At 44.5% G+C, this 25,009-nt stretch overlaps 1 protein-coding gene across 2 annotated transcripts in view; it reads right to left on the bottom strand.

The window, feature by feature from the left end:
• Positions 1–5,122: 5,122 nt before the first annotated feature.
• The window catches only part of CAB39L (calcium binding protein 39 like), a 902,920-nt gene continuing 883,033 nt past the window's right edge, over positions 5,123–25,009 (bottom strand). For both annotated transcript variants that reach the window (XM_086934975.1, XM_086934976.1), the window contains one exon: positions 5,123–9,161. In XM_086934975.1, coding sequence (XP_086791101.1) covers positions 8,982–9,161 — 180 coding nt within the window. In that variant the 3' untranslated portion in view covers positions 5,123–8,981. The remainder of the gene's footprint in view (positions 9,162–25,009) is intronic.

The raw sequence follows: 25,009 nt of genomic DNA, 5'->3' as shown, positions 1-25,009 counted from the left end.
TTCGGCTGGAATTCATGAAAGATAACATGGAGAGTATCTCACAAGAAGCACCATTCTTAGTACTTTTCCACTTTTAAAAATATAAACAGACAGGAAACACATTGTTTTCTGTCTGTACTGATCTGTAAAAATCAGTAAAATCAGAAAACTGGGACACAAATATAATGTACATTTAGACGTGGCTCTTAAAAAATATATTTATTTTGTATTGCAAGTCATCTATGTATCCATAAATACAAAATAAAAGTCCCCAGTATAAACACCATTCAGGCTAAGTTACACAGGTGGTAGAGTAATCAAGAGCCAGTTACAAACCAAAATAAAGAGTCTTAAATTGCTCCTTCTAGGTAATAAAGAACAATATATCTGTAAGAGACCTAGATTAGTTATAGATTTCTTACCTCAGAATTACCCCTAGGCATCAGACTGGATCCGGATAATTTTTCGTCAGCAGTACCCCTGAGTGTCGAAAGGTGGCGTCGGCCGGCTCCATGATCGTCGTGGTCGCCGGTATGACGTCGCGGTAACTACTTAGATGACGTCCTCGCGTGCAGAAGCCAGTTCTGTACACGACTTTCCACGCCAGAAGCACAGAGCCATGCAAGACACTGACTACTGGTGCACAAAAATGGGGCCCTGAAAGGAAGTCCTTAACCCTAGAAATCAGTTCGCAGAACTGGAAGGATGGGTGGGGCAGTAAGAAATCTATACCTAATCTATCTCTTACAGATATATTGTTACCGAAGGTAAGTAACTTGTTCATCTGAAAGAGACATATAGTTATAGATTCCTCACCTTAGAATAGATACCCCAGCAATACCAACCCCGAAGTAGGTCTATGGACCAAGTTCACACCAGAAAGTCCTGGAGACCAGAACGGCCAAAGAAGCCGTCTCTCCGGACTTGGCTGTCCAGGCAGTAGAGATGGTGAAGCCTCTCTTCTTCTTTGGAAAGATGCGGAGGTAGAAAGAAGGCGGGCAAAGTGACGGTCCGTCCAATGTGGAAAGAAGTAACCACTTTGAGAAGGAAAGACAGACGAGTTCGAAGGACAACCGTGTCCAGATGAACAGCCAGAAAAAGAGGTTTAGAAGAAAGAGCTTGGAGCTCACTCACTCTGCACGCAGAGGTGATGGCCACCAGAAAGGCACCTTTTAAAGTCAGAAGCCTGAGAGGACAGTTATGTAGTGGCTCAAAGGGAGCACACATAAGATACATAAGAACCAAGTTCAAGTCCCACTGGGGCATTACGAAGGGAACAGAAGGAAAAAGATGAGTAATGCCCTTAAGGAAGCGATTTACAACAGGGGACTTGAAAAGTGAAGGCTGATCAGGAAGCTTTGAAAGGCTGAAATGGCCGAGAGGTAGCCCTTTAGAGTGCCCAGAGCAGAGCCCTATGGACCAAATAAAGGTGGAACAAGAGAACCTCAGAAAGAGGGGGGGGAGGGGATCCACAGCCTTAGCTGTGCATTATGTCACAAATGTGTTCCATCTGCAGGCGTATACCGTCTTAGTGGAGGGACGCCTGGCTGCCAAGATAACATCACAGACTTCGGGAGGAAGATCGAAAGCTGTCAGTCGCTGCTCAATCTCCACGCAAGGAGGTGGAGGCTGGACAGGTTCAGGTAGAGGACCGTCCCCAGCCACTCCGATAGAAGATCCTCCCGAAGAGGCAGTCAGATCGGAGGATCCAGACTCTTCGTGCCCAATCCAGAGCCACAAGAATAACTTGGGCCCGGTCACACCTGATCATCTTCAGGACTTTGGGCAGAAGTGGTATAGGCGGAAAGGCGTATAGAAGACCGCAACTCCACTTGCGACAAAAAGCGTCGTTGAGCGAGTGCTGCCTTGGAAATTCCAACGCGCAGAATTGCTGACATTGTGGGTTCTCTTCGGTGGCGAATATATCTAACCAAGGCTCTCCCCACTGTTGAAAGAGACCTTGCACCACCTCCGAGTGAAGACGCCATTTGTGATCCATCATACACCTGTGGCTGAGTTTGTCCACCCTGGCTTTCAGCAAACCTGACAGGTGTTGAACCACCAGGGATATACCTTGACGTTCCAGCCATGTCCAGAGGCAATGCAGGAGCTGAATAGCTTGCGCCGGCCTGTGGAACTGGGTGGAACGTGGTGGGGCACCCCTTCCATAGCCACGAAAGGGGCGAAAGCAGACTGAACGGGGCGAGAGGTGGCAGCGAGGCCCAAGGATCTGGCCGTTGCACTAGAGTCCTTGAAGCGCTCAAGCGCATTTTCCGCCTTGTTGCCAAACAGGCGATGGCCATCAAAGGGCATGTCCAAAAGGGTTGATTGGACATCCCCGGAGACCTTAGCGAGGTCTCTTCACCCTCCTCTGGTTGCCAATCTGGCCTGATTGGTGCACCAGGGGAGGACCTGGCTTGGCAGTTCGAGCTGGACTGTTCCCATGGGGCACAGGGTCAAGACTGATTTGCATATGGCTGGGTTCAAACTGGAATGGCATGGTGAGCAAAAAAACGATGGATTTAGGCCCAGATCTCTGTACTGGGGTGAATGTATGACACTGTTCGGCATTCTTCAATCAACTGTTGTTTTTGCATTTGTCACCCCTAGTGGGGCGAGTATGCTCAGACGTGAGTCCCGTGCTCTCCATGCCACTAGAATCAAGCTATCCTAGCTGATGAGGGCTGAAAGCCCGAAACCGGTCCTAGGATGCTTGTTTCCTTCCAGGGAGTACCTGGCTTGGCAGTTCGGACTGGCCTGTTCCCATGGGGCACAGGGTGAAGACTGATTTGCATATGGCTGGGTTCAAACTGGAATGGCATGGTGAGCAAAAAAACGATGGATTTAGGCCCAGATCTCTGTACTGGGGTGAATGTGTGACATCGTTTTGCATTCTGGCCATCAACTGTTGTTTTGGCAGGGTAGAACAAGGGCACAAAGGTATCCATCAGCACCGGATCTGGAGTTTGTTGACGCCGTTCTGGCTCCGTGTCCAGGTCAGGGAGGAGGCTGGGATCGACGCCGGCTGGGAACACAACCGGCGTCTGCTGCGGACGTGGTGCTGGTGAAATTGGCGCCGGGACAGGTGTAATTAGGTCGACCGGATGCCAATCCTGAGCCAGGCATGGATCCATGGGGTCCCTGTGGTGCCTGAGCCGCCGAAGGACCAGGGCCCCCAGCCGAGTCCGCGGGGCCTGAAAAGAATGGCATGCATCACTTCATAAAAGGTGCGAAGCTGGGCAGGGGTCACTCTGGATCCCAAGAAAAAGGGGGAAAACTGAGTCAACCCTACGGGCTCCGCACGCAGAGCTGCGAGAGGGGCACCACCCGTATCCCTGGTCGCGTCGGCCGACCGACGGGGATAAGTCTAAGAGTGAAGATGATTCTTCGACTTCTTCTCGTGCTTCAACTTACCTGAGGAGTGCGATGACTTTGAAGAAGACTGGGCTCCTTGAACGGCGCAGAGCCGACTGCCGGGCCTCCAGAAGCATTCGGGCCACTCCGGATTCATGGTCCAGCAGTCAGAGCATGACTTGGGATCGTAGTCCCGCTCCAGACAAAACAGACAGACGTGGTGCGTGACCGTCACCGACATCAGCCGGCTGCAGGAGCCGCAAGCCTTGAAACTGGGTATCCCTGACATGCACTCAAGACTCAAAAACGGTGTCGACAAAAGTCACCAAAAAGTCAGTCAAAAAGTGACTGGAGGTATCACTCTCTCCAGATCTGCAATGGCTGGTGCGGAAAAAGAAAGAAATGACGTCAACGTGCGGGGGCGGCGTCTAAGTAGCGACCGCAACGTCATCCCAGCGACCACGACGCCAACGACTAACACTGCTGACGAAAAACTTTTCAGATCCAGTCTGACGCCTGGGGGTAATTCTAAGGTAAGGAATCTATAACTAATTGTCTCTTTCAAATATGGACATCACTTGGAGCTTGGGAGAATGAGAGTTCACTGAAAAAGTGAGAATGAGTAGTTTGCTTTCCACAACTGGGTGTTTTGAGGTGGATTTGGTTCCTTCTACTTAGGGTGCATTCTCTTCTGAGATGGTTAATTCAGAGGTCGGATTTTTATCAGGAGTCTGTTTGATGTGCACATAACCAGTAAGAGGTGATTCTGTCGACGGAAGTTGGAAATCAGCCTTTCTATAAGATGTACAGCAACGTCTATTGCTATTAGTCAAATTTTTGAAGATGTCAGGGAGAGGTTTCCGTAGTCATGTTCTGACAATACAGGGCTTTGAAACACTGATTTCAAATCATAGACACAGGAAACTTCTGTCTCAACTGTCACACTGTGTACATCCTTAAAGACTGATGTCAGCAGTTTGAAACTAAACTCCTTCATTCTTCTTTGTGTTGTGCCACTAATACTTTATACTTGCATGTGCAAAGCAGCCACACAGTGCAAAAGACCTCCAAATAAGTACATGAGTTATATTCCTTGCTAAAATTTATCTTGGTCCAAATATTTAGGGTCCCATTACAAGTCTACCGAAGTGGTATCTCCAAGCGATGACTGCGCTCCATTGAAACCTGAGTAGCACACTGTTTACAGCACCTGGGATTAAAGGCTGAAGATTGCCATTCGGTAATACTGTAGTGTAGGGGTCACAAGTTGTGGGCAAAGGCACACACTGGCCCCAGATCGACCGCTTGCAGCATCCTTGGGGAAGCAGATAATGCTCTCCCCAGCCAGACCAATGTCTGCCATGGACACCCTCAATGATTACTGCCCGTTTGTTTAACTTTACCACCTGCTTATAGTGGGTTGTAACTATCCGCACACTAATGTCTGGAATTTGGGAAAACTTGCAGAATTTTACCTGGTATTGCAGAGTGAGTCTACAAAGTTAATCCTAAATCCCCTCTCTGAGTGCTATAACTTGCGAAGGCCAATTTAGGTGCAGGGTGCCCTCCAGTATCTCTGCACCTAAATCTGGAAAACTTATCATAAATACCATTGTGGTTACTATTTAATAAATAATTGGATAGGATATGAACCTACTCTCTGAATTATTGGAGATAACTTTGGGGAAAAGATTCTCTCTATTACTTGTTGCATTCATGGCATGGCTAACATGTTTTCTTTAGGGGATAATGTTAAACATAAATGAAAATAAGAATAAAGAAACGTACACACTGTCAGTAACCGTGCCTTTAATATGCTGCAAATAGAACTTAGTAAGTACAAACTGCTAAGATATAGTTACTGATTTTTATACACATGGCATTTTTAATAATGAACTTCACTCATTAGATCCCATCCCGTTTCTAAGGTTCAAATAGTAAATCTTTAATCCATTAACTGTACAACATTTTTGTGGACATACTCTCACATTGCTTTGATTTTTGATGTTCTGTTACGTATTTCTATGTAGCCATCGTCAAAGACTTCAAAGGTAGATTAAATAGGACCAAAAATACGGATTCAAACAGATCCGTAAATACGCAATAAAGCTAGGGCACTTGTTAACCACCACCCATCACTTCTCCTATGAATTTAAAATGAATAACACACGTGGGATACACTGGACCCAAGATGATTTTCTCAATCATCTGAGTGAGAAGTTATCCTAAATCAACACTCTTTCAGAAAAATAAATAAATCACCCATCACAAAGGAATGAATAATAATGCAAGATGAGGCGAGAAATGTTTTCCACAATTAATATACAAGTCAATAACATTAAGTGACCGTAAGGCTCATAAGAGTGGTTCTGCAATAGTTCTATTTGTATGCCTTAAGCAGAACTCAAGTGTTTGTCCTAGGGAGGAGAAAATGCATTATGTTCGTGAAGCCACCGATAGCAATCAAGAACCCTAAATTGGCCTTTCCAGCGGTGGATGAGATTACAAAATATTTCTTTCTTTAAATAGCTGTTACAAAGTACACACTGGAATGGACATATTCCTTGATAAACGTGTGGTAGATGGTAACCAGTCAAACACAGAGTAACACTGCTGTCCCTGGGTACAGTGTATCGCATTTGAGCCCTCCACAGGGAAACACCAACAATCACTAAATTAAACCCATCTCTCCCCCAACACATTATACAAATAATAATAATAGGTTTTCGTGTAGCCTTTCTACCAGTCTTGCATTTTTGAAGTGCTCTAAATAAGTTTTTCTATAACCCAACTTAATGGTAATCATGTTATCTGCTTTATAGGAATGAGCCAAGCTTGCAGGATTCAAAACTGTACACGTACTTGTCGAGAAGGCATATTTGCCCATCAGCTACCTCATAGTGCAGGCTACTACTAAATCATACACCTTCCATTTGCTGTTCACAGGTGCACATCTAGAACATGAATTAGAAAACGGCTATAAGCATCTGGAGCATAGGATCAAATAGTTTGCATTGCAGGTCTGTGCAATTCCACACGGGTTAAATTTATAGCGACCGTCCTTTCAATGTGGATTTAACAGAAAAATCAGAAAAGATTTTCTTCACACCAGTAAGATAATAAGTAATGAGAAAACGATGAGTAAAAAGCATAAGTGATTAGTAGTGAAATCTGAACCTTGCAAATCAAAACACACGTATTCGGTATGTACATAAATTGGCAAAAAACTGTGTTGTGTAATAAGCGGATTAAATATTACTGAAAATGTTCAAGTTATGAAACACATGGAGTGAAACAATCTTGCACCAGAAATTACCAATGCCATGGGCACCTGTAATTTCGGAATGCAAAATTACCGCACTTCTATGAAGTGTCTCTTTGTCGATCGGTAATTTCCAGAGAAATAGTTGTTGCAGGGGCCATGTGGTGGCAGATTTGAGGTTTGACCTGGTTAATCTGTTGCCAGAAAACCCCAAGTGTGGTAGCAGTGCATTACTCAGAATGACAGTTCGACCCGTATCTCCTTTACCAGCAGAAAGAGGAGATCTCCTCAAATCAGAATCAGGACCATACTTTTTCAATACACTCAATACTGTAAACCATAAATGGATAAGCCAAAAGCAGACCATGCTGGAAGTGTGAGGCAATACAGTACCAAAACCGATGAACACTCAAAGGAGATGTCTGCCTTCCAAATGTAATATTCCCAAAAGCAATTTGAAGAGCCAATCAAGTAAGATACGCTCTAGCCACTAACTACTTTTTCGCCACTTACATAAAGGCGTGGTCTAAAGAAAACCGACAATCGTTCTAATATGGGGATCCTTAATGTAGTTTGAGTAGCTGAGTAATTGGCAACTAAAGTGCAGCAGCTTCATAAACTAGTCTTTTAAGAAAGGGTAGCAGCCACTGCGACCCAATGACTAAAATGGAAAGGCTGGGTGTATCAATATGGGATTTACAACATATTTGGAATGTTTAGCCAGCAAATGAGAAACATAGCCGTTATTCAATGCAGTTTGTTTCGATAAGTGAAGAAAAGGGAATCATTGCTGGGAAATATCTAGGTGGGCATGCAGATTAGGAAGAGATACAAAGCAAATTCGTGATTGAATTCAAGGCGGTCAGGGTTTTACCTAGACTGGCACATATCCAGAAATCTCAGCTGCAAAGTGTCTTGGGACTGCCAGAATATTTACCCTTAGAAGTCGACATCTATTAAATTTAAAGAAGTCAAAATAATTAAAGCTTGGGTATAGACTAAGACATCATCTACGAGTTCTATGTTCTGGGGAAACTACATATTAATTGGGTAAAAGATATCTGGGACTGGTTGAGGGGAAATGGAGAGAAGGTCTTAGACACCAGGTGAATGACTAGGGCTAGTTAAAACATTTTTTTAATTTAGATTTTTTGTTTTGGAAAAAAGGTCCAGGAAATGGGGAAAAACAAGTCTTGGAAACATTTTAAGCGTGAACCAATAATACAAGAATGATGTGGAGTAGTCATGAATACTCCAGGGTGGTAATGGACAAGAGATCCAGATCTAAAATGTATTCTCTAGGGAATTTAAGGTGAGGTAATATCAACACACTAAGGTAAGTTCTTACTGCCACTGGCTTTCCTCATTGGAGAGCGGCATAGCATCCCTGGGAGTGGGGCAAAGGATAACCTAGTCACTAATTGGAAATAAAGAAGTAAAAGCTGTAAGAACTTGTACATAAGAATTAATGTGAATTACAGAAATTCACTAAGGTGTGGGAAAATAGCAGAATCGCCTTAAAAACTTAGAAAGCCTGAGTATACACTATCCCACATGGAGGACAGAATACCTGCCAAGTAAAAGTGTGAAACATAGTTTAAAAAAAGGAAATGGCTGGTCTAAAAAAAGCTTTACACTTAGTGATATACCTGCTAAAATCTAACTGGAGTTTGTTATGCACTTGAAGAGGTACCAAACGATTCGGATATCACCTTAATCGGATGTGTACCGTTACCAATGAGAAGAAACATCCACCTACCATTCTGTATGACATCATTTGTGGACTAGACAACCGATTTCACATAATGAGTGGAAAAGAACTATCTCACTGACCAACATTTCGTGCAGAACCAAGCAAACATGTAGTTGCACAGAATGGGAGGGGCAAGGTAAAAATGCATAGTCGAACAAGCGCATAAAGTCCTGGTTGCCCCTTGACTGGAACAGCTGCTAAAGGACAACTTACTTGAAACAAAAAAACCTGCAGAATGCAAGGCAAGAGCAAGTCTTAATTAAGGCTGGAAAAGACCACAGAAAGAAAAGGCTAATGTGAGAAACAATCACCATACTATAAAACCAGCCTTTTCTATTTAATGGCAGCTATGCCCTGCCGAAAAATAAATTATTGCAAATCACTGTACAAGCGAGGACATCGACATCTATGCTGTGCCTTGCTAGAGTTAACTTTTTAATTCACATTATTCAGCACAACTTGATGAAGAAGAAAATATCAATCATGTTTTTTAGTTTTAATATAAAACCCTTCTTAGCAGCCAATTTGCTAACCTAAAACATAGATAGGCACAGGTGATGCCTTCATTAGTTTGTTTTTAACGCCGCTTATTAAGTGAACTGAGATTATTGCTTGCACGAAGCTAGGGAATTCTTATGCTGTTGGTTTTTTCAAGTCACGAATTTGTTTGATCAAATAATTTTTCTCATCAGAAAACTGCTCATCATCTGTCCTTTCTTTCTGGAAGGTGCTCAGAAAATCAATAAGCTTGGTCTGGTTCTTCAAAAGGATGTCCACGATTGGCTGGGTTTTGCTTGGATTGGCCACAAACACCTAGAGGAAAGAAAAAATCATTTCAACAACATATTTAATGATGATATGTGATAGCTATGTCAACTAAGTTGACTACAAAACAACTTTATGAGAAGCTAGTAGAGCATAGCCATTCGCCAATTACTGCAGGCAGCATAGCATTCTCACTTTTAAAAGCTGGCTCCTTCTCACCCTCCAATGATGGATATCCCTGTCACCTAACGATGAAAGCAGAAACGTTTTCTAAAAGTGTTAAAAATAGAGCTTTGTGTGACTTTACTGTTACCACAACCAACATACACTACTGGCCTTGTCCCTGTGTATGACTGTTCACTCACCAGTTCACTACTATCCGCTGAACAATGTGGATCAAAAACTGCTTTTCTTGGGCTGAGTAAATTCATTGCACTTGACTTAGCCTCCCCACTTTCTAGGTATTTTCAAACATGTCTTTTCCCTTGCATTATTCCATGCACATCCTAACGCTACTCTGCATATCCTTTCTATCTCAGGCTTAGTCATCCAGTCCACATCTATATTCTATATGATATTACTGGCACCAGATCCCTTCAAAGCGAAGCTGCAAGATCCCCAAGAGATGTTGGATTTCATGATCAGGCAGGATTAGAACGAGGTAAGCACAGGGCCTCAGACACAAGGCATGGTGCATGTTAATTTTCTGTTTGTGAGGTAGTGAGGCATACCCACCTTTCTAGGGACCACCCATGCAAAATCACCCTCATTGGTCCAAATTTGGAGGCAAACTGAAAGTAAATGGTCGTAAAACAATTTTCTTTCTGTACCAGAAAACTTGTTCTAGCCAAACCCCAATGGTTACAGGAAAGGATGTGTAGCATCGATAGCTGGGGGGCCCTTTGAGGACTACCACCCCCAGTACTGACCCAGGTGCCTATGCTTGCAGGTGGTAGTTGAGAGGGAGAGCACCATCCCCTAAAGCGGTGAGCACTGGCACACGCAGTAGTAAGAAGGAAAGCCTCCTCCAGTGTTCTGGCTCAGCACACATCCTCCTTAAAACACAAGAGGTGAAAGCTTTGAGAGGCAATGGCCCTGCAGTGCTTTCTTCTTTGGATACTCAACCATCTACTCATCATGGGAAGGTGAAAGAGACTAGCTGTGCACAGCACCAAGTCGTTGATATCTCAGGCACATTCACTGCTGGTTCATACCTTGAGACGCAAAAGTTGCCACAAGTATCCTTAGGTCAGCCACAATGTTGTTGGGAGCCCGCCTTGGTTCCAGCGATCTGTCTAAGGGCCTGATTTAGATTGTGGCTCGACTGGTCCCGTTGTCGCTTTTTCGGTGGTCTTCCCTCCCGCCGGCTTGGCGGGAGGGACATTGGTGGGTCAGTGGAGTTTAGACTGTCGCAGTCCCGCCATCTCCTCCAGGATCTTTCTCCTTCGTTGACGGCATCAGGGGAAGAAGCAGCTGTCGGAGGGAGTCCCGACAAGATTCCCACCGTCCCGATTACGATGTGCCTTTGCGTCGAGGCAACTGTAGCGTTGAAACCTCCAAGCTTGGGTTGGTGGAATTGAAGAAAAAGGGGTGAAAACTCACCTTTTTTCAGGGTCCCACCACCGATTTTGAGTTGAAGGCCTTTGTCAAGGTCCTTGCTGTGCTGCCGCTACTTGACCATGACGCTCAGCCACCTTGTTGTCGCCAGAATCGAAGGTAGACTTTTGTGTTCGGTGTGCATGTACATTCAATAATGTGCATATGTTGTTGGTGTGCAATGCTAACTGTAAAAATATGGGCAGTGAACATTAACTATATATATACATATTTAAAGATTCACAAAATATATGTGTATTAAGATGATAATAACTAGTACTTACCAGTCTGTGACGATATCTGAAAGGTACGAGAGGAACGTGTATCAGTATCTTGATACCCGCCAGGTTTTCTTTTCAAATTATCCCTATTTCTGAGGTTATACCTCCTTTCAGAGGGCTCCTTTTGAGGAGACCTACCTCGAGATTGAGAACGTTTCTCTTCTGGATGTTGTTTGTTATTTTCCCACTTCTTTTTAGAAGATGTAGGGTTTTGTTTAATAGAGTCCTTTTCCGGAACTCCAGACAGTTGTGGTTTAACTGTGTAATTCTATTAATTCTTGTATTTGATTAAGTAGTTCCTCATCTGACATTGCTTCAATGTCAGATTGAGGTGTGTAGCCGGCTAAAATCGGCCATGACGCTCCCGGTCTACCTAGTGGACCGAGCCTGGTAATGTGATTATAATGTTTTAGGGTGCCTTCAAACCAGAGATTATGCTCCTGGTATGTGAGTGGAATTTAAATATCCTCGAAAGGAATATATTCCTCAGGTGGTTCATCTTCTTTGTAGAAGTGAAACACTTTTGTTACTGGATTTGATTCTGGGAATACTACCCATCAATAGAATACCTCTATCTGAAAAGATTCATGTCCCTCTATCACGAAAACAGCTCTATCACCTCTTGGTGTTAGGCCATGTTTTATAAGTTTTAGAGTGATGGCTCTGCTTAAATTTTGAGGGATGTTTATAACATCCCTATCTGTTTCATTAAAACCTGTATGACTAAAAGCTGTTGCTACTTGGTCAGCCGCAGCGTCACTGGTCACGGTATTATTATCCCCGTTAAGGGACATTGTTTCAAGTAAACAAAGATAAGGTGCACAATATTTTGGAACACTGTATCCTTAAACGTTGAACATACCAAACAGCTAATACATAGGATTTTTGTCCTACTCAGCTATGGCGGATATTATCCCTACCCACTCCAGACGTCTTAAGGAGTATTATGAGTAGGGGTCTGTGAGAAAAGCACGACTGAGTTACTTCAGTATCTAGTGTTAAATTAGTGCCTTACCAAACCGTTGGGCACCATGTAGTGTAGTTCCTATTTCCCTTATAGGCTCTGCGCATTGGAATAATATACACTATAGTTTTTGCATAGGACTTAGGTCAGTAAGCCTCTATCGAGTATATTAATCTTAATTACTTTGTGTGCCAGCTAACTCAGAGGTCACTAGAAACCTCTCGAATAAACAAGAAGGGAGTAGTTTCTGACAACCGCATAAACATGACAACTTTGTTTCCCTTAGAATCGGAACAGTCTCAGAATCGTGGAAACAATAGATAACAGTTTCACTCAGTCAATCGTGCATGCTTAGTTTCTTCAGAGTTACACAGAAATAGATAGACAGGCATTTCAATAAAAAGATTTATTGAACAGTCTTATTTCCTGTGCATGAGATATGAGCTGCCACAATCGCAAAACAATATGCAAAATATAATACTTACAGCATAAGTAGTAAGAAGAAATAATACTGCAATAGCATGGTCTTTTAGCTATGACATATATTCATATATACATACATAAATATCACAGGCTGAAATATGGATACTCATCTGGTGTTTCTAAATAGTTCTACCCCAGTGTACCTAACTTAAGTGTAGTACGAGGTAAGAAGTAGGTGCCGAATACTAAGTTAGTATTACGTTTTGTATGCCAAGAGTCCCTCTAGGTTCTAGTCGTCTTCATACCTTAGAATGAGAGCGGTTGGAATTTCTTTCCAGGATCTCAAACTCTAACACCCCGCGAAGAGAGTCAGAACACCAAAAGCTGGAGTCTCTGCGAGCAGGAAGGACAGCGTCTGGTCAGTGTGTCAGGCTGGGATATGACTTCTCCTGGAGTTGTGGTTTCTTCCGAACTTGCTGAGGCGAGCCGTGTCTTGTAATCGAGCCGTGGCTTGCCTTGGTAAGGGAAGGTATATTTATACCTGGTAGGTGGTTAGCATTGATGTAAAGTCGGGTAGAGGAAGACGTCATGAATTAACCCCCAAGGAATAGTAGTTCATGCATAATAAATGAGTTCTTGGAGAAATCAATAATCTAGCAGGGAAAATCCCAAAGGCTTGAGGGTCTGGTTTCTAAGCACTCGTTGTGACGTGGGATGGACGGATGTAGGTGACCATGCCTGTATTTGGATAGCATGGCTGATGCCTAAATAGGGACTGGGATTCAATGCCTAAATAAGGACAATGTGAGTTGTACTATATAAGGACATGATTCGGGAAACCTATGTACGGGTATCTAAATCGGAACACAACAGCCTCACTCTATCAGGACTCTGCTGCCAGGAGACCACCAGCACAGCGGTAACATCTAAATTGGCTTGGCATAAATCCGCCGGCCTGACAGTGATGGAGTACTGATAGCCAGTAGAGAAGCCTGCCACTGCGACAGGACACTGTCTATTGCTGTAAACTCTGAATTCAGCGGGTGGACCGCAGCCAGTTCGACGGAGTACTTGGAACCACCGCTGCCAAGGCAGAACGACAATAATACCGCCAAGATCTAAAACAGACCCTAAGTCCCCGGTGAAATACCGCCTGGCCCTTCTCCATTCAAAGAGTATGAACTCCATTGTGGGCCGATGGGATTCATCTCAAGCAGGGGTCTCCAACCCTTTCTGCAATAGGAGCTACTTGTGTTAAAGGAAAATCAGCCAACCAATTCCTAATATTAGTGTTTTAATAGTAACCACATCCGAAAAGACTATCTGTAGTGATCATCTTGGTGCATCTGTCAGGATTGCAAACAGTAATGTAAAAAAGCAATATCAATTTGTAATGCCTGTAGCACAGAACGGCCTTGGCTACAGTGCTTCTGGCACCAAAGTAATAGTATGAGTAATGAGCCTTCCTGACACAGCATGGTTTATCACTTGAATATCAACTTTAAATACAATTTGGAAATTCTACCATTTTTCTCCAAATATAGCTTATGAGATCTGCAAATATATATATATCTTTGCTTTTAATTCAGAGAGCTGAGCTACACACTGGAAACTACTTAGTGATAGCTAAAGGGCAACCAGTAGCTCACAAACTACTTGTTGGAGTCGATGGATCTAACCTCTCACAAAGAAATCAGGATGGCCAAACTCCCTATACCTCCACTCTGAGTTAGCTGCCTGTTTTGCCCCTTGCTGTCCTTGGAACTCAGCTCATACTCGTTGCCAAAGGCTAGGGAGACCTTCATACCACCTCAGCCTCTAGCTCCAGCCTCTTCCAGTGCAGCTTCCATGAAATCAGTCCCTCTGACAATGCTGACTCGGACACAGCTTCTGATCACCATTAAGGCACTAACCACTTGAACTTTTACCTTCAGAGACAAAGAATTCTCCCATGGATCCATTTAATAGGCCCCTCTTCCTTCCAAGAGGGTTTTATTTTGGGGAACTGGACACCAATATGAAGACTGGTATTAGAAAGATGAGGAACTGACCCTGACCAGGTTCTACCATGAAGTAATTTACAAGGCTTTGAAAGCACTGTCAACTGAGACCACAACAACCCACCAGAATAATAAACCTTGGTGATTGAAACTACACCATCACCAAAGCAGGCCAAGGCAACAGGGTCTCAGTTTCTTAAGCAAGCTCAGGAAATGTGGAGGAAGAATTTCTCCAGGCCTGTGACCTTAAAGTGATTTAACATGGAGTATTGGACTCACAAGAATAGCCAGGTCTTTGTGTCTGTGAAACCCCAACCCAGCTTGTGGTGCTGATTGCAAGATCTCCAAAGTATAAAGTTCTCATATGGACAAAGCTAGGCAGGCAAATACCATTGCTTTATGGCCTGCTATAGGCCCCATCTCTGGCACATGTTTAACCTGTACACCTTCGTCACAGACTATACCCGGGAAGAATACCATTCCAGGCTCAACCTGGGCAAACAGAGAGAAAAATAGAAGATGCTGGTCAAGGACTTATCAACACAGCCAGGACCAAGAAGTTAGGTCTGGCCATGCATGAGTAATTATGGCTCAAGGCTACAGACCTAAAGTGGAGGCCCTGAACAGAGCTCCTGACCTCCCCTTACGCAGGAATAATGTTTTTAATTCCCCAACAGTTGAGTTTCTCTGGCAGTACAAGGCGGGCATAATCACAACCAAATTGCTAAATGCCATCCGAAGGAAACAGCAATTTTCCCTATTTGTCAGCTGCCAAACAAATTCCTATCTCTTAAGACTTGGGAATCCTTTTGCTCCACAACTCCGGCAGGCGTCTGCTTTTCCTTTGGAAAGAAGTGGCTCCGCTTTTGATTAACATGGCTGCCACCAAGGCTCAATGGTAGGAGAACAGTCCCAATGACTTCCCAGGATACACGTGGACTCTTCAGAAGGTCCGGCCAGTTGAAGAGCTAGGTCTTGAGGTTCTTCCTGAAGGTGTGCAGGGTGGGGGAATGTCTGATGTTGATTTGGAGCTCATTCCAGGCTTTGGCTGCGACGTGGGAGAAGGCTCTTCCGCCTGCTCTGGTTCTGTGGATGCGGGGGGTATCTGCAAAGGCGAGGTCGGCAGAGCGGAGGTTCCTCTTGGGTATGTGGAAGGAGACTCTCTCATTGAGGTATTTGGGTCCGATGTTGTGGAGGGATTTGTAGGCATTTGCGCCCGCTTTGCGTGCCCCAGGGGCACTTTGGTATTATAGATGGGGCACAGACCCTTGTGCGTCCCTTTCTATAATACCGATAGTGCTGGCGCACTTAGAGCCCCAGCGTACCTTCAGAGGGTGTTCCCTCATTTGCAAAGGGGCGTGCCCTTGGACTCTGTGCCCACACCATATTACAGAAATGGACGCAGAGTCGAAGCAGCCCTCAGGAGACGCACTGACAGCTGTCAGTGCGTCTCCCGAGAGCAGCCCTCTGCAGGGGGGTAATGGGGGTCCCATGGATCCCTCCGACATCCCCTTACAGGCAGGTGAAGCTACTGACTGCACCCGTCTGCAAGGGGATCTTTAATCCCCTTTGAAAGTGCAGGCGGGTGCTGCCTGCACTGTGAAAACACAGAGCAGCTGCTCTGTGTTTTCACATGTATGCGATGCATCATAATAGGGCGCATTGTGATTGTTTGTTTGTTTAAAAGGTGCGCTGGGCACAAACAATCACAATGCATAATACTGCCCCTGGTCGCTTGCCATTCTGCCCGATCAAGGCTTCTCATCCAACCCACCCATTTCTCCTTGAGTGCTTCGGACCTGTTTGGAGCTTTAATTATCAGTGAACGATACACTTGGGATATTTCCCCCTTCCCCACGTGCCCCATCATGATTCCTGCCTCCCAGGGGCTGTACTCCGGGGAGGCCCCAATTGCTTCCAAGTGGCCAGCGAGAGCCAAGTGCAGTTGTGAATATGTATAAAATTGGGATCTTTGGAAGTAGAACTGTGTTGGAAGGTCTGAAAAAGACTTCATATGTTAACCCCGTCATATATCTTTTAAACTTGTGATGCCTATTTTGTCCCACTTACTTAGTCTCTATAGTTGGGAGGTATGAGCAAGCCACGGACCCAACCACAGTGGAGTGTTCTGTGTTATTCAATGATCCCATCTGGTCAGGAGCAAGGCTGATGCCAGGTCAGGAATACTACACTTGTTAATGTTAGGAAGTGTTGCACTATTGGATCCTGATACAGAAAGCTCATTATATTGTCAGGTCCTAAGAAAGTGAGTTCGACTTGGTAGGCTGGGTCATGCCTCCCTCCACCTATCCAGTCATTAATGTACTTGCTTTGGGATGCCCAGTGGTACAGTTCTAGATCTGCCAAACCTGTTGCACCATAATATACCAACTGACAACATTTGCTGAATGCAACCCGCAGAAGATGGTCTGCCCATAACATGGAGTGAACTATGGAGGCCAAAGTTTTGGAACGACTGGTTCAGAATTATCTCAAGAAAATTCTACAGAAAGTGTGACAAAACCATCAATTTGAACAGAGACACTCTGCCTATTGTATGCTACAAACGTTTGGTTCACTTCTGGAGGTTGTTCTTGGTTTTCTCTATCAGGGGGACAGATTAAGGCTCCATTTCATGCGGATCGCCATGTTAATTCTAAATTACTGGAAACTAAGGCATCTTACTGGAATGGAGAAATGCCAATTGATTATGGGATTATCACACTTAAGTGGGACCAGAAGAGATTTAGTCCATTTGACTTTGAGATCCACTACTTCAAGAGTTGTCTGAGGCGAGGGCCCAACAGATGGGGAAACATTAAAAATAACAGCACACTGCATTGGTTCTGGAACCGTTGGCAGTGTGGATTAGGGGAGACCATCAGATCAGAGGTCTTCGTTGGTCAGGAAAATGGGAAGTCCGAATATCACTATATGCCACTGATATCCTGCTATATCTTGCCTCCCCGCACCACTCAATAGCAAGAATTATGATAATTCTAATGAACCTGGGAGAGCAGTCAGGATACTCGAATAATTGATCGAAATCCACAATTTATGTATTAAGTGGGACTCCCCTGAGCCTAACTGAAGGCTTCCAATATCTCAGAATATTTGTGACAGATGATCCAGAATGGTTTTTCAAACAAAATATATAGGCCCCACTGACGTGTCGCCGTAATGACGCTCAGCAATTGAGGAAACTGCAGCTATCTCTGCTGGGACGTGCAGCACTATACAAAATGATGGCGGTACCTCGCTTTTTAAATGCCCTACAAAACACCCCATTTGTAATTCCACCAGCATTTTTCAGGCAGCGGAGAGCGAAGTGGGATGGGAAGCCCCGAGAATAGCTATGCAGAAGTTAATACGCGGTGGTATGATGGGGCATTGCACTCCAGCAGATAGAAAGATAGTAATGGGCGGCACAGTTGGAGGTGATTTATTCAATGAGTACACTGACCCCAGGAAGATCCGGCATACAGGATGGACAGGAATTTGATGGGAGAGGGAGAATACTTGAGAGCCTTATGTATGAAACAGAGAGGGAAGACGTTGACTGGACCTACAGCTCACACAATCACCTTTTTGCATAAGGTGAACAAAAGTTTGGGGTGGCATGGGAAAATAACTCAAAATACACTACTCTGGGATAGAGAGAGACTAGGAGGGCTTCACACAAGCAATGGATTTAATAAGTGGGGCTTGATTGGTATCTCAACAGTGGGAGACCTATGGAAAATGAGAGAGGGGTAGTCCCTTTTGCGGAACTCCAAAGTTTCACCTCGCCCGACCAAAACTTTCAGATATCTCTAAGTGAGACACGCACTATTGGCATCTATTCCACCAGAAGTAGTCTCCCAGACGCCTCACCTCTAGAGGACAGGCTTCTCTCAGACCTTATGGACAAGAAGGCAATTTCCCTGACCTACAAAAATCTTATATATAATTCCTCTGACCCCCTAAAAAACTCAGGGACCTCTCGAACAGAGATTTGGGCGTACTGGACGACAATGACTAGCAAGAAGCTCTTGGCTCTCCCCAGTAGGTAGCCATATCAGCTAAACTTAGACTCATTTAATTGAAAATCCAACAAAAAACATACCTACCGAGAACTATACTGGCCAAATTTGGTAGAGGAGTTACTAAACACTGTCAGAGAGCTTGTGGACATAAAAGTACATTCTACCACCTAGTATGGGACTGCCCAGTAATTGTGGAACTATTGGAAGGAGTTGGTGAATGTAATGGCAGGAGAATAGAACTAGAGCTAAAAATATGCCTCCTAAATGTCTGAGAGGGAATGGACCTAAGCTGTAAAGATCAGACATGGGCGACACTGGGAATGACAATAGCAAAATGTAACATAGCTAGATACTGGGGGCTCAAGTTGCACAGCTGCCAAGGGACGGGGGGAAAGACAGAGACTCATGCATGATTACAGAAAAGGTGGTATATAGCAGCAGAGGCTGCCCAAAGAAGTGTGACCTGATCTGTGATAAAATGGAACACATATAGAGGGGGAATTTGCACTAGCCCCACAGTGACGCTGAATAGTACCAAGAGACGATACAACAATCCCGGAACAGAGATCGAGGGTGAATTGGACTCAGACTAACACGCTGAAGTAATGTCTATTGTGGTTGTGATTTGAATGTGAAATTTAGGCTGACCAAGTCTTTCTTAATGAAAAAAGATCATTAATAAAAAGATATAAAAAAAAATAACAGCACATTGTCTTCATATAACACAATCCCGTCTCCCGCACTACATGCCCATCACCAGCCCGAGATTTGTGTGTCACAACTAGTTCATTGCATTAAGGGATCTATAGCTTGGAGGAATAAGAGTGGGGATAGTGGACAGCCCTGCCTGTTTCCCCTACCAATCTTGAAATGGGCGAGATCAAACCGTTCACTGGCACGTGCACAGCTGGCTCTTGATGAAGAATCTGGATGTAATTCCTACTCCCTCGGCATCGACACTCCACTCTACATCACTGATCCTAGGGGTCCACCATCAGGGAGCCAAACCTGTGAAGGTGTAGGGGGGCTGTGCTGCCTCCAACTTGGAACCCGGCTGCTGACCCCAAAATCTAGTCAGAGCCTCTGGAATAACAGTGCATGGGTCTGCCTCTAAATGTCCGAATCTGGGGCTGCCAAGAGCCAGGGTGCAATCCGCCTCTCTTGCAAGCAGACATGGGGTGAGAAGTGGGAGAACAGGATTAGAGGAGCCCCCTGTCAACTCGAGTGTCCCTCTTGTGTACTTTGCCCCTCCTTCTGTGTCCTCCGATCCAGATGCTCCAATTCCCAGGCCAAGGGGAAGGGTTCAATTACCAGCACAGCACGGGCAGAGGTACAGGCAGCCCCAGAGCCATCTGGTCGTGGCTCTGCTGCAATCTACCATCACTTCTTTAGGGCCTCTATCAGGGTGGTGGGTGTTGGGCATCACTGGGGCTGCAACACCGCATGACTTTTCTTTCAAACCAGCCCTCAGCACACAGCGGCAGGCCCAACCGTCATCTTGTCGGCTCACATGGGTCCAGTCCTCGCCCATCACACAGACAGGGGTTCCAGCTCTGTTTATGTTCCTAATGTAGTATGTCTGTTACACCTTCATGATTCTTTTTATTACGATATTTTGTTTTACTGAGATTTAAGATCAGTAATTATTAGGTTATCTGGTTTTTATTTGGTTTGGGGTTTTCAATTTTTGGGAGAAACATGGCTGGCTGTACCTAAAGATACTGCTGGTTGCTGTCTCAAAATTGATCACTGGAGATCCAGTATTGTACCACAAACTCCCCCACCGACTTCAAAGTACAGTGAACTACATTTTATATCGAATCATAACCAAAATAATAGTGTGCTTTACAAACTGTAAAATGCACTGGCACTGAGGTTTAAGTTTATGGCTTTCAAGTATTAGCTAGTGATCGAAATAGTGTTTCTTACAAGCATCAATCTTTTAAGCTGGAAGAAGAGTGCCATGTCCTGAGCAGTCCTTTGATTTCCAACCTGCAGGACAGAATTGGAAAGTGGGTGGTAAAGGCTTGTAGTCAATGAAGTCTTGGACAGCCAAAAGTTCATAAAGGGCCTGGGGTAATACTTGGCCTACATCGAGTAGCTGAACGAGCGTGGAGATGCTCATCGTCCCTCGAACACTTAAACACTTGAGATCGCTGAGGAGCACTATAAGAAACGCATTAGAAACTTAAAAGCACATTTCTTTAGGAAACCAACAACACAAAGCCAAAAATCGCACAAAAACAGTTTTAAATTGTCAAACTCTAAACTAGTAGGCAACCCAACCTTTCCATAATTGGGTTTAATCTCCAGCCAAACTAAAAGGAATTTGCCTCCTTCTTCATGGAAAAGACAAAAATATTCGAAATTGATCTACCAGCACCAATAGAGCACCTTCCAGTCATACCTCTTAGCAGCTCCCCCATCTCTGATCTCCGTGCCCCCATATCTAACGGGGCACACCCTCAGAAGCAATACCTTGTGGAACATATTCAATACCTTTGAGGAAAGTGCCATTCTTAAAATTCTAACAGCAGTGAAACTGCAAAACCACTTCTGCGACCCTCTGCCACCTAATTTCTTCAGTAAAATTAAAAAGTCTGTACTCCCACTTTGGACCAAGATAGTGAATGCTTCACTACTTCAAGGCACTATACCTGACTGCCTAAAATCTGAGCATGTAACCATAAAAACCCACGGTGGATCGTGTGGGTCCAAATAACGTCCGTCCATTCTCTACCATTCCAACTCTAGCACAGCACCTTGAGAAATGTGTCCATGCCCAACTATGCAACCACATAGATCAATTCCAACTGATAGACCAATTTCAATCTGGCTTCTGTCAGGGTCACAGCACAGAATCAGGTCTAACACATAGTTGAGGACACGCTAGAAATGCTGGATCAGAATGAATCTTGCCTTCCAGTCCTCTCCTCAGCTTTCGATGCAGACAAACACAACGGTCTCCTGGACCTACTTGAATGCAGGATGGGTCTATCAAGGTCCGTTCTAAAGTGTTTTGTCTTGTTTCTCCACAACAGCACTAGTCCCTGACCAATTTCACTACATTGGGGTCCCTCAGGGTCTTCGCTCTCAGCCACTCTCTTCAACATGTTCATGGAGCCTTTAACTGAAATTCTGAAAATATCTAACATCCAATACCGTATGTACACAGATGACGCCCAACTGTACTTGAAGACCTCTTCCCTAGAATATATCTGATCCCTCAACATAACTGCAAATACCCAAAACTGGCTGACCCGAAACCACCTCAAACTAAACGCTCTCAACACAGAATTCCTCTCGTTTGCCCCACCCAATCACTTGAAACTGAAGCATGATGAAGCAACCAACATAGCCTTATAGGCCGCCGTAGAGGGCTATACTGGCTATTAAAGGCCCTCTCCAGCGTTAAAGGCCCGAGCTGAAGGCTTCGGTATAGCCCAGCTACGAAGGGCTATAAGGCTATTAGAACATTCTGCCACTAGAGGGCAGAATGTTCTAACAAAAAAGAACAAACCCTTATGGGAGGGTGTGGGGATTGGAATCCCCTCAAGCTCCCTGACGCCTTTGTTCACAGCCAGAGCTGTGAACAAAGAAACATTGGAATGTTGGAGCTCCAGGCTTATACCAGCCAATATAAGCCTGGAGCACTCCATTGTTTTCAATGGAGCTCCCCACATTCCAATGTTCTAATATAGCCGTAGAGGGCTATACCGGCTATTAAAGGCCCTCTCCAGCGTTAAAGGCGCCGAGCCGAAGGCGAGGGCCTTTAACAAGGGAGAGGGACTTTAATAGCGGTATAGCTCATCTACGAAGGGCTATAAGGCTATTAGAACATTCTGTCACTAGAGGACAGAATGTTCTAACAAAAAAAACAAAGCCTTTTGAAAGCGTGAGGGGATTGGAATCCCCTCAGGCTCCCTGAAGCATTTGTTCACAGGCAGAGCTGTGAACAAAGAAACATTGGAATGTTGGAGCTCCAGGCTTATACCAGCCATTATAAGCCTGGAGCACTCCATTGTTTTCAATGGAGCTCCCAACATTCCAATGTTCTAATAGCTCTTAACTGCCTTCCACACATTATAGATTCCACAAGATCACTGGGAATAACCCTTGACAAGAACCTAAACCTCTAGGAACACATAAGTTCAGCCACCAAAGAAGGAAACTTTCCAATGAACTTACTAAGAAAAATAAAACCCTTTCTCCCCCTCGACGACTTCAAGCCAGATGTGCAAGCTCTAGTGATTTCCAAGTTGGACTATGGAAGTGCTACCCTCTGGGGCCTACCTAGATCCAAGCTGGATCCACTAAGAGCAGCTCTCGAATCTGCTGCAAGGCTCATCATAGTATCCAACAGTAACAACCACATAATTCCCGATCTGAAATCTCTAAATCCCATATGAGGCAAAGGTACAGCTGAAAATTGCTTGCAAGACCCATAAAGCCCTACAGTTCAACAACTTCCTGGCAGAAAAACTGGAGCTGCCTGGCAGCTGCAGATTCTCTAGAAGCCCCAGCACCTTACTGTTGAAACCTCAGAAATGTCATAAAAAGAAAACCTACAACCAAGCTTTCTCAGGAATGACCCTGAAAATGTGGAACTGCCTGCACCCTGAAATGAGAATGAACCCCCTCAATTGCATCATTTGAAAAAGATGTCAAAGTGCTTCTGATGAACACATTTCCACTCTAGAACCCACTGGCTCTACTCTCCAGGCATGATAAGACGCATTGTCTGCACTCATGGTTATTACTACCCTGCTATGACCTTGTTTATCTCTGTTTACCATTGTGACACTGTGTACTGTTAGTGAGTATGTTTTGGTGTTAGGTTCTACCAGTTTCTTCCTGGTGAACCATTTTTAAAGCGCTCTGATACCCTACCCTCTAGGGTCATGTTCGCGCAATATAAAACTTTTAAATAAATAGAAAGCAGATAGGAGAGAATCATGATCTCTATGAGGGGGTTTCCTAACTACTGAAGGTTGAGGGGCTTGTTTAAGAGAATGTTTTTGAGGTCTGAGTCAATAAGGAATAGTTTTTGTCCAGTAGAGTGATGGCTTGACTGTTTCAAAATGTATTAGGAGACTTTTTTAAGAGGAAGGATGAATTAAACATAGTGAATTTGACAGAATCCATGATGTCAAAACAGACTCTGGGCCTTATTATGACTTTGGCGGTGAGAGAGCACACACCAGCGCCCCACTTGTCAAAACCATAATTAAACCGCCCACCAGATTCCCATTTAAATGCAAGTCCGACAGTCCTGCTGTAGCTGGCCCATAGCGGTGCCTGTTTAAAGTCTTATAGGAGAGCCATACCAGGCACAGCAATGGGAATGCTATTGCATGTTCCTGCAGGGCATGGACTGTCAAATTCATGCTCTGCAGGAACTGGGGGTGCATGCAGGCTCTGTAGGTCTCCATTTGTTTCCCCTCTTTTCATGGTGGGCTCACCACCATGAAAACCGCCGTGGCAGAGGGTAAACTCATAATATGCTTGGCAGGGCTGCAGTGGCCCCGCCAACCATATTGCAGCCTTAAAACCACAGCAACACGGCCCTGGCGGTTAAAGGGTGCCAATGCGGTCTGACTGCCCAAGTCGTAAGTGGGCGGTCAGACGGCCTGTGCTCAGTTGCCCTCACTGCCACCCTTGCTACGGTGGTCCAGTGGACTGCCAAAGTCATAATAAGGCCCTCTGACAACAGAGAAATGGCAGCTGTCCATAGCGTTAGTTTCAGATCAGCAATTACCTGTGACATTTGTGGTGTTATTTGGCAACTAATAAATACAATATTGTACAAGTTTGTAAATTGGCAACCTCATAAAGCTGTCCTAGAATGACTTCTGGAATTATGAAGTCTTGTGGTATTTAGCATATGTAGCATTTTATAGATGTTTAGCTATTAGCAATGTAAGCATATGCATAGTGGAATGTGATGGAATGTAGAATGTATAGATGTAATGGAAGAGAACCTGTACTTCAGTTGGTGCTGATCTCCTGGGCCCTACAGACATGTAACTTGTGTCTTCTGACATCAATAAATAACTTTTATATGAAAATAAAATCGAATGGGGAGAGGAGATGGCCTAACGGCTAGGGCGGTCGACCTTGAATCCGGGGAACTGGGTTAGAGTCTCCCCGTGCCTAACAAAAATGAATGTGTCCTCATGTAACACAACTGGTGCTATGTAAAGCGCTCTGATACCCAATACCTTTGGGTCTAGTTCGGGCTATATAAAGCTCTGTAAAAAAAAAAAATGCAGAAAGTTTATCTTAACAAATTTGCCGACAAGCATGAAATCCCGATGGTTTCAATTTTTTTTTCTATGGGACTCACATTTGGAGTTGAAGACTTTCATTCATAGCTTTATTAATGTACTGTTTTCATTTCAATACGGGGCCCATGGAACGCTTTGGAGAAGGGACACAACTCTGCGGTGTTTAATTATCTGCCACTGAGTCTATTTGAGTGGATGGTTTTATGTGTTTTGAGCTCAGAAGTTTACTGTGGCGGTTAAGGGGCGCGTCGCTTGAAACCTTAAGCAGCGTTGTTGAAACGTGAGAGAAATCGCGCAGCTGCATTCCTTACCTTTGGCAC

The sequence above is a fragment of the Lissotriton vulgaris genome, chromosome 8 (genome assembly GCF_964263255.1).
Source record: "Lissotriton vulgaris chromosome 8, aLisVul1.2, whole genome shotgun sequence".
In the NCBI taxonomy this organism is placed as follows: Eukaryota; Metazoa; Chordata; class Amphibia; order Caudata; family Salamandridae; genus Lissotriton; species Lissotriton vulgaris.
This window is presented reverse-complemented; position numbering and strand designations above follow the sequence as displayed.